Source organism: Hylaeus volcanicus, chromosome 9 (genome assembly GCF_026283585.1).
Source record: "Hylaeus volcanicus isolate JK05 chromosome 9, UHH_iyHylVolc1.0_haploid, whole genome shotgun sequence".
Taxonomy (NCBI): domain Eukaryota; kingdom Metazoa; phylum Arthropoda; class Insecta; order Hymenoptera; family Colletidae; genus Hylaeus; species Hylaeus volcanicus.
In genome coordinates this window covers 2,862,655-2,871,330 of record NC_071984.1, presented here as the reverse complement: position 1 = coordinate 2,871,330, position 8,676 = coordinate 2,862,655, and the positions used below count along the sequence as shown (strand labels likewise).

At 37.0% G+C, this 8,676-nt stretch overlaps 1 protein-coding gene across 1 annotated transcript in view; it reads left to right on the top strand.

Moving 5' to 3' along the window:
* The window catches only part of LOC128881961 (phosphatidylinositol-binding clathrin assembly protein LAP), a 23,114-nt gene that overhangs the window by 12,090 nt on the left and 2,348 nt on the right, over positions 1–8,676 (top strand). The window contains exons 3-9 of the mRNA XM_054133435.1: positions 1,360–1,435; positions 4,860–4,883; positions 5,431–5,533; positions 6,034–6,242; positions 6,320–6,426; positions 6,501–6,542; positions 6,938–7,032. Coding sequence (XP_053989410.1) covers positions 1,360–1,435; positions 4,860–4,883; positions 5,431–5,533; positions 6,034–6,242; positions 6,320–6,426; positions 6,501–6,542; positions 6,938–7,032 — 656 coding nt within the window. The remainder of the gene's footprint in view (positions 1–1,359; positions 1,436–4,859; positions 4,884–5,430; positions 5,534–6,033; positions 6,243–6,319; positions 6,427–6,500; positions 6,543–6,937; positions 7,033–8,676) is intronic.

The following is an 8,676-nucleotide window of genomic DNA, read 5'->3' as shown; positions in this document are numbered from 1 at the left end:
ATGATGATGATTGGTGATTGTTAAATAATATGATTCAGGAACAATCATTGATGATGGATAATCAACAATTGATTGATAATTATTAATGATTAGTAATTGTTGATGATGATGATTCGTGATTAATGATTAGAGATCGTTAAATACTATGATTGTTGATTAATGACCGATAATCAACGATTGGTTGATGATTAGACTGAACTATTAATGATTGGTGATCGATGACGATGACGATTGGTGATAAATGATTAGTGGTTGTTAAATGATGTGATTCATGATCGATCCATTGACAATTGATAATCAACCGGTGATCGATGATAATAATGACTCGTAATCAATGATTAGCAATAGCTAAATGATGATTTCTAAATGGTAATTCATGATTGACGATTGGACGTTATAATTAATGATTATTCATTATCGAATAGACGTTCGTTCAAACACGAAGTTAATTAAAAAAGTTAACTTGCGTGATAATTAAAAAACAAAATAATTAATAGGAAAATCATTTACTTAAATACAGTACAGTAAATTTAAATAATCGTTTTTGTAATATCCTGTCTCGAATAGTATCGAAATTTTTCGCGGCCGGACCGTCGAGGATTTCTTTTTGGCGTCGCAGCGAATCGCAGCCAGTCTGCTCGTAGGAGGCTCGGAGTATTATTTACATTAGTTCAGAGGTCGTCTAACTCATTTCAGGTTCAGTAATGAGTCGAACGGGGGGAAGTGTCGTCGCCCTTGTGCGAATGTAGCACGGGATCGAATAGTCTGGATCGAAATAAAGCATTTACAACATAGTGTGTGTGTGTGTGTATGTGTGTGTGTCTGCCGCGCATTCTCGACCACTACGCGTTCTCTTTCCACTTTTATTTCCGATAACAACAATTATATTCCCGTAAAAACTTATTCCACCAACTGTTGTTTAATTATAGAACAGTTTTCGCGAACACGCCAAGATTTAAGCGAACAATATCAATCGGTAATTCAGGCGACTCCGGTCGGTAAAGCAGAAACAGATGTAGATTTCATTGTTCAGTCGAGGTTGTTGGTAAAGAAGAACGTCAAGAAGATGAAAAAGGAATATTTTAAGGACATTCAGAATTCTCAAAACTTGATGCCTCGAACTAACCCAAAGTAACTTTTACAAAATCGCAAACACGCCTTAAGGTTAAGGCGTAAAAATAAAATGCCTTCTTCTTTACGTTTTTCTTTTCTTTTGCGTTTGCAACGCGTCTTAAGGTTGACGTAGGCTCAAAGAAAAGCGTAAAAATAAAATATCTTCTTTACTGTTTTTATATTTACACTTGGAACACTATTACGATATATATATATATTAACGGTCCAATGAACTTTTTGTTGCAGAGGTTTACACAGTATCTGGCGTCCAGCAACAGCACGTTTCAGCTGAATAGTTTTTTTGATAAAGGCGGCGTGCTAGGTGATCACGTTGTTTAAAAGAATTTTCTTCGATTAACTTCTATCGAGTGGTTCAATTGATCTTGCTTAACAATTACGCTATACAGGGTGTCCCAAAAATGTTGTAACACCTTGAAAGAGGTGGTTCGGGAGGTGATTTGAAACAACTTTTTCCTTAGCGAAAATGTCCGAGGCTTCGTTGAAGCGATATTAACAAAAAACTCCGGACCAATTAGAGCGCACGTATGCCAATGGAGCGCTCGCGGTAACGTATGAGCGCGGCCGCCTAGCGCGTAGCCACGCCCACTGTTGGCGCGCCACCGGCATACTCGCGCTCTGATTGGTCAGTGTTTTCCGTTAATATCTCCTGAACGAAGCCTCGGACAAGATTTTCGCTAAGGAAAAAGTTGTTTCAAATCACCTTCATATATACAGGGTGTCCCAAAAACGTTGTAACACCTTGAAAGAGGTGATTAGGGAGGTGATTTGAAACAATTTTTTCCTTAACGAAAATCTTGTCAGAGGCTTCGTTAAGGAGATATTAACGGAAAACACTGACCAATCAGAGCGCGCGTATGCCGTTGGAGCGGCCGCGGTAGCGAAGGCTACGCGCTAGACGGCCGCGCTCCATTGGCATACTCGCGCTCTGATTGGTCGGCGAGCGCGGCTTCCTCGCGCTCCCATTGGTCAGTGTTTTCCGTTAATATCTCCTGAACGAAGCCTCGGACAAGATTTTCGCTAAGGAAACAGTTGTTTCAAATCACCTCCCGAACCACCTTTTTCAAGGTGTTACAACATTTCTGGGACACCCTGTGTAAATGCTTGATAAACAAAGCTAGATAAATAAAAGAATAAATGAAAGTAAATACTCTAGAAGAGAAGCGAATGTAAGCGAATGGACGGTTGAACCACTCAAATTAGCATGGAGTTTCTAGTTTTCTTATCGTTTTCCTTCTTTAAGCTAATGACAAAATCTTCTGCTTGAAAAGCTATTAACAAAACGCTAAAAAATGCTAACAGCTCCTAGAACTCTGCGTGTTTTAACCATCCGATTGCAAACACGTACCGCGTACTTTAAATTACAAATTATCGTTTTATTGGAAGTAGTTAAAAGCGTTTGAATTTAAATTCATCGAACGTAATTCGTATCAGAGATTGGTAAAATTTGATTCGATCGATAAATTTGTATATTTAAATTCTGATTTATCGGAAAGTATTCGAAATGTTCGGAGACGTAATTGTTACAGTAAATTTCGCGTAAGATATTTTATTTTATCTATTATTGTTATTTTATTAATATCGTTTGATTCATATACAACTGTGTTCACATAGAACGTGACTAATTTATTTTGTGCAATGCGTGCAGCGGACAAAAGTAAGTTTAACGTTTCTTATATATAATAATAATAGTGCCGCAAAATAGTAAACGTATGTAGACAGTTGCCTGCAGTTCCGCTTGTATATATGTTAAGTATAATTTCGATTTTTATTTACATAGACGAGCCAACAGTATAATAGAGAATTAATCGATATTAGTTGGTAGTTAGAGATAAACTGTTTCGATTTTAGCAATATTTAAGGAAATTTGTGAAATAAAAAAATGAAATCGTTATTAATAACGTCCAATAACAATAATAACAAATACTGTAATGCATGTATGAATCTAGAAAATATACGGGATGTCGCAAAATTTATGTAGGAACCGGAAGTGGAGGGGGTAGGCGAGACGATTCTGAACAACAATTTCCTTTGCAAAAATGTCGGATGGCGTTTCGTTTTTGAATTATTAACGAAAAACCATCGGACCAATCGCAGCGTCCGATTAGCGCGCGCTCAGCCGCGATTGGCCGGCTCGAGCCAGGACGCTCGCCAGCCATTGGGCCAGCTATCGAGTCCAGCCAATCGCGGCTGTGCCCGCGCTTCTCGGCCGCTGCGATTGGTCCGATGGTTTTTCGTTAATTTATAACACTCGAGACTATAACAAAAATATGTAGAAAATACGAGTGGTTTTCTTTTCAAGTTTTAATGATGTATTATACAACCAGAAAGCAATTTATTAATTAACAAAAATCAAACAGCAATCGAAGAAGAGAAACGGGACAAAAGACGGTAAAAGAGATCCTCTTCTGAATCGATAAAGAAGTTTCCGCCAAAGTTCAGGTGATAACCCACTGCCGAGTCGATAAGGAAGTTACCATTTACCAGGTATCTTGGCAGAAATTCAAAAACGAACCGGCATCCGACATTTTTGCAAATTCCGAAATTGTTCAGAATCGTCTCAGCTACCCCACCGCCCCATTGTCCGGTTCTTAATTGCGGGACACATTGTAGAGACTTGTTACAAATCTTACTTTAGTCCAGCTAGTTCCTTTTTCTTGAATTGCTCCGTTATTAATTATTCATTAATTAAGTATAGTACCTACCATTCGTATGCTTGATTTTTTTTACATTTCATTCATTTGTATGATGTAAACTTTCTTTTGTCCGCCGTATCGATTACTTGCTTGCTCCCCCCCTCCCCTTCAATTACAAAGATACATAGTTTAATAAACAATAAGCATGCACCGACCGTCGGTAGTTCTAACGTTAACAATTAATGGAAAAGAAACTTTTTGTTTATTAGTTATCCAACGTTTTGTTATCTAGATGAGAATTTTGCCCATCTCTGATTCATGCGTATAGCGTGTGATCGTAGAGTCGCAAGTTTTCTTCTTTTCTGTTTACTTTAAATTCGTTCCGATAACCGTGTACGACGAATCCTGTCTAAGAGGCGCACACTCGTGTTTTTATATTCTGTGCTTTGTCTATTAATTGACTTTCAATCATGGCAACTTTGTTATTTATTACCGAGTTAGTAATTCATCATATGAATTGTGATGTGCTCTATAAATATTGTAGAATCCTGTCTAAGAGGCGCACACTCGTGTTTTTATATTCTGTGCTTTGTCTATTAATTCACTTTCAATCATGGCAACTTTGTTATTTATTACCGAGTTAGTAATTCATCATATGAATTGTGATGTGCTCTATAAATATTGTAGAATCCTGTCTAAGAGGCGCACACTTGTGTTTTTATATTCTGTTTTTTGTCTATTAATTGACTTTCAATCATGGCAACTTTGTTATTTATAAAATATTATTCTGGAAACAATTCCAACACATAAGATGAATATTGTATAATACTAGTGTTTTGAAAATAAGAAAACACTAGGTCGATAAGGTGATAACAGACAGCATTTCTTGTTAGAGACAGGGTTCGTTGTTTGTAGACAAGTATTTAGAAGTGCTTGAGCTCTAAACGTTTCTAACGATGTATATACGCGTCTACTCTGTTGAATCAGAGACTTAATGAGAAGTTCTCTTTGGCTAATATCCTAGAATTGCGCAGCTATCTGTATCTGGCCTCTGTCTATGATTTACTAACCTGTAACTAATTTTCTCTCTAGTGGCCACAACAGCAGCTCGCATCGGTGAGTTAACATTCAATTCTTTATCCATAGATTCGATATTTCTTTCCGATTCTACCTTTTTATTCAATCGCATGTATCACATGTAAATTTCAATTGTGAATGTATTAATTGGTGGACACTAATTACTTTATTTTCTTTTTTTTTGAATTTGTATTTTGTATTTGAATTCTCTGCTTTGATTGCTTATTCTGTAAGGCAAGAGAGAGGCTTTCGATCCGTCTCCATTTCTTGTATTACATAGTTCTCTGAACTGTTATCGATAGAAACCTCAAGTAATCTATTCGAATAGAGTTAAAAATTGAGAAGCTCTCAGGATATACAATTGTTCCTATCGATTCCTGTTGTTTCCTTCGGTCTATACATGTATTCTCTGAAGAGCTATCAATAGGGACCTCGAGTTCTAAATAATCTATTCAAATACAATTAAAAACGATTCCTGGTGCTTTCTCATATACATGTATCTAACGTTGCATAGTATCTACTGGAATGATTATCTTGGTCTTGTCGTTGCTTCTTTCAACCAGTAACCGTGTTTTTGTTTGTCTAGGTTATGACATGTCACCGTTCATCAGGCGATACGCAAAGTATCTCAACGAGAAGGCGCTTTCCTACAGGACTGTGGCGTTCGACTTTTGCAAAGTCAAGAGAGGGTAGGCACGTTTATTTAAAAAAGGAAGTAGATTTGCAGACAGAAGTAGTTTTGTGTTAATTTAACGTATGCTCGTTTGGCTGGGTCGAGTAGATTAATAGAATAGTCATAGAAGAATAGTTATCGTTATATCGATTACCTACAGAATTGGATAATTACAGAACTTGGCTAACATTAAACTAATACAATGCGTAACAAATTAACAGCTCGCTAAATATAAATTCTGACAATTTAATGTTACAAGCATCGACTGTTACGTTGTGTTGATTTTCAGCTAACATTAAAAACGTGTTACATTTCTAACTTTTCATATTCAACTTGTTAAACTTACACTAAATTAAGTAAAGTAATCAACGGAAAACATGCAACTAATGAATTCTTACACGCAATAACACAACATTTTCGACTGTGTGTAATATGAATCGTTGTTAAGCTTGCGGATCTATCGCAGTTGTTGCATATTCTCATGTATTTCTAACTCGTCCTCTTCTTATGTTTCAGAAAGGAGGACGGCACTCTGCGCACAATGAACGCCGAGAAATTGTTGAAAACTCTGCCAGTGTTGCAGTCACAGCTGGACGTGCTGCTCGAGTTCGATTGCACTTCCAACGATCTCACAAACGGCGTCATAAACATGGCGTTCATGCTTCTCTTTCGGGATTTGATCCGTCTGTTCGCCTGCTACAACGACGGCATTATCAATTTGTTAGGTGGGCCACGTCGGATTCCTTTTTAAATTACGACAAAAAAAAAATTGTCGAGTATCGTATGACTGCTTGAATTTCAGAAAAGTACTTCGATATGAACAAGAAACAGTGCAGGGAGGCCCTGGACTTGTACAAAAAGTTTCTCATACGAATGGATCGGGTTGGGGAATTCCTCAAGGTTGCCGAGGTCAGTGGAGATCATTTTTAAACGGTGGAGCTTGGATGGATTGCTTTGCGAAACTAATTTCAATCTTTTTGTAGAACGTCGGCATCGATAAGGGAGACATACCTGATCTGACAAAGGTAACGAAACTAATTTCAAGGACTAAAATTAATACAAGTGAATTAATATAGAAATTAATAAAGTTGATATACAGGTGAATATATCCTGTTGCCATCGACCAAATTATAAAATTGAGATTCGCAGCAAATTGTTCCTCGTTGTCTGGTTAAGATCTTTGATTTGTAGCCAAGGCTAGTATAATACAATTAATTTCTAAAAGAGGGACTAAATAAGGAACGAAATAAATAAAATTTACATTTCTGTTAAACAGAATGTATGTTCTAACGTATCCCAACAAGAAGGAATATATGGTGTTACGCCAAATCAATCTGTTTCGAACCTTCGATTTTTACATTTGTCTGAACATTTTTCATATTATTCTACTGCTTAAGAAACTTTGTTGTGAATTTTTCAGGCCCCCAGTAGTTTATTGGACGCGTTGGAGCAGCATCTTGCCTCGTTGGAAGGAAAGAAGGGCTCCGCAGCGAATACTCCCACGCAATCCGCAAGGTATTTCGATTGCAATTCATTTAAACAATTCCAATTTCTGTTAATGTTCCGAGTAGGATTAAACTGACTAATTTTGTGGAATATTTTGCGATACCTTCTCGTTTACTAACAAATGTAAAAGGTAAAATGTGAAACGAAAGCTTCATTCGCTGCAATTTTTACTCAATGAAATCTGCGAACAAGGTATTTTCATTCGAAAGAGAATATTTTGCATCGATCAATCAAAGATTAGGCATCCCATCAGACTTTTTCCTTCGTTATACTATTCTACTACAAATTCAACAACACAAAGATACAAATCCCATTTATCATCCGACCGATAATCATACTACTTCCTCGCAAAATGTTTTGTAAATCGTAGGGTGAAAGGTAATGTTGGCATTTGTTTGGTTTTTCTTTTTTCTTTTTTCCTTTTCTTTTACTGCTTGGAAAGATGTGCTTTTTCGTTGACGATCATTTCTCCCCCCAATTTCGTTAAACATCACTTTGCGTTGCAGCTGTCGAGCCTGTTTAGTTGACGAGTTAGTCGCTTTCTCATCATTTCTAGTCACCGTAAAGTATTCTTGCTTGTAAAAGCATTCGTGATTTTGCTTGCTGATCGACGACTTACTTTCAGTTGCGTATTTGCCTTATCTTGCGTTTATTGCACGCGCCACGAGTTTCCTTTCGGTTCAGTTTTTAGCGACATGTAGGCGTTCTTGTTGTTTCTAATAGTCGATGATATTCTTCGAAACGTGCACCGCGTGCTAGTTAATTTCGACGAACGCGATTAACGGACTCGAGCTTTGCTGGGATCGAATTAATTTTGAAAAGATACTTTCGAACATTGAAATCGTCCTTGTGTTAAACATTTTCGCGTGCAACAATTACAAAAATTGTTGCACGCGCTCGTTCGCGTCGCTGGATACGTCGGAGGGTTCAACGAAATTGTTTTGTAGATTTCACACGACGCACGAGACTTTCTTTTCAATCGCGAGTGTACAAACGATACTAGAAACTAGGCGATACTTTCTTGCACATAAGTAAATGTGTATATAACCGTGTGGCTGTGTGCAAGTGTGTCGTAGCAGTAGCAAACGAGGGACCATGTTATTTTCCTTCTTCTTCTTCTTTTTGTTTTTTGTTTTTTTTTTTTTTAAATTATTTATGAACGTGGAACGCGTTAGATAGTACAAGTTGGAGTAATCGTTTGTGCGGTTCCGTTTTAACACATTGTCGACCATCGATGATATATTTGTGACATTCTTTACTTGCAATTTAAGAAAATATTACTGAACTGTTTCGTTAAGGGGGTATTTTGGATTTTTCACAGTGGCATACTTTCTTCAAAAAGCAGTGGACGGTATCACTTACATCCAACTAATATGGATTGTGTATATTGTTAAAATATGAATATTGTATATGTGTATAAGTACAATAGTCCATAAAAAGATACCTTGTGAAAATTGATGCTCTGGATTAGAATAGCTCGTTAAGAAACGTAATTTGTAACAAGGAATAATCTGATTTAATCATTTTTCACGACTACAATCAATGAAACGTTACGTTTCTGAGTTTTATTTCCAGAAACTTGATTCTCGAACAACTGGAAAGGGTTCTAGAGTAGAGTAGTCCCAGAAACTTGATTCTTGTACAATTCTAAAG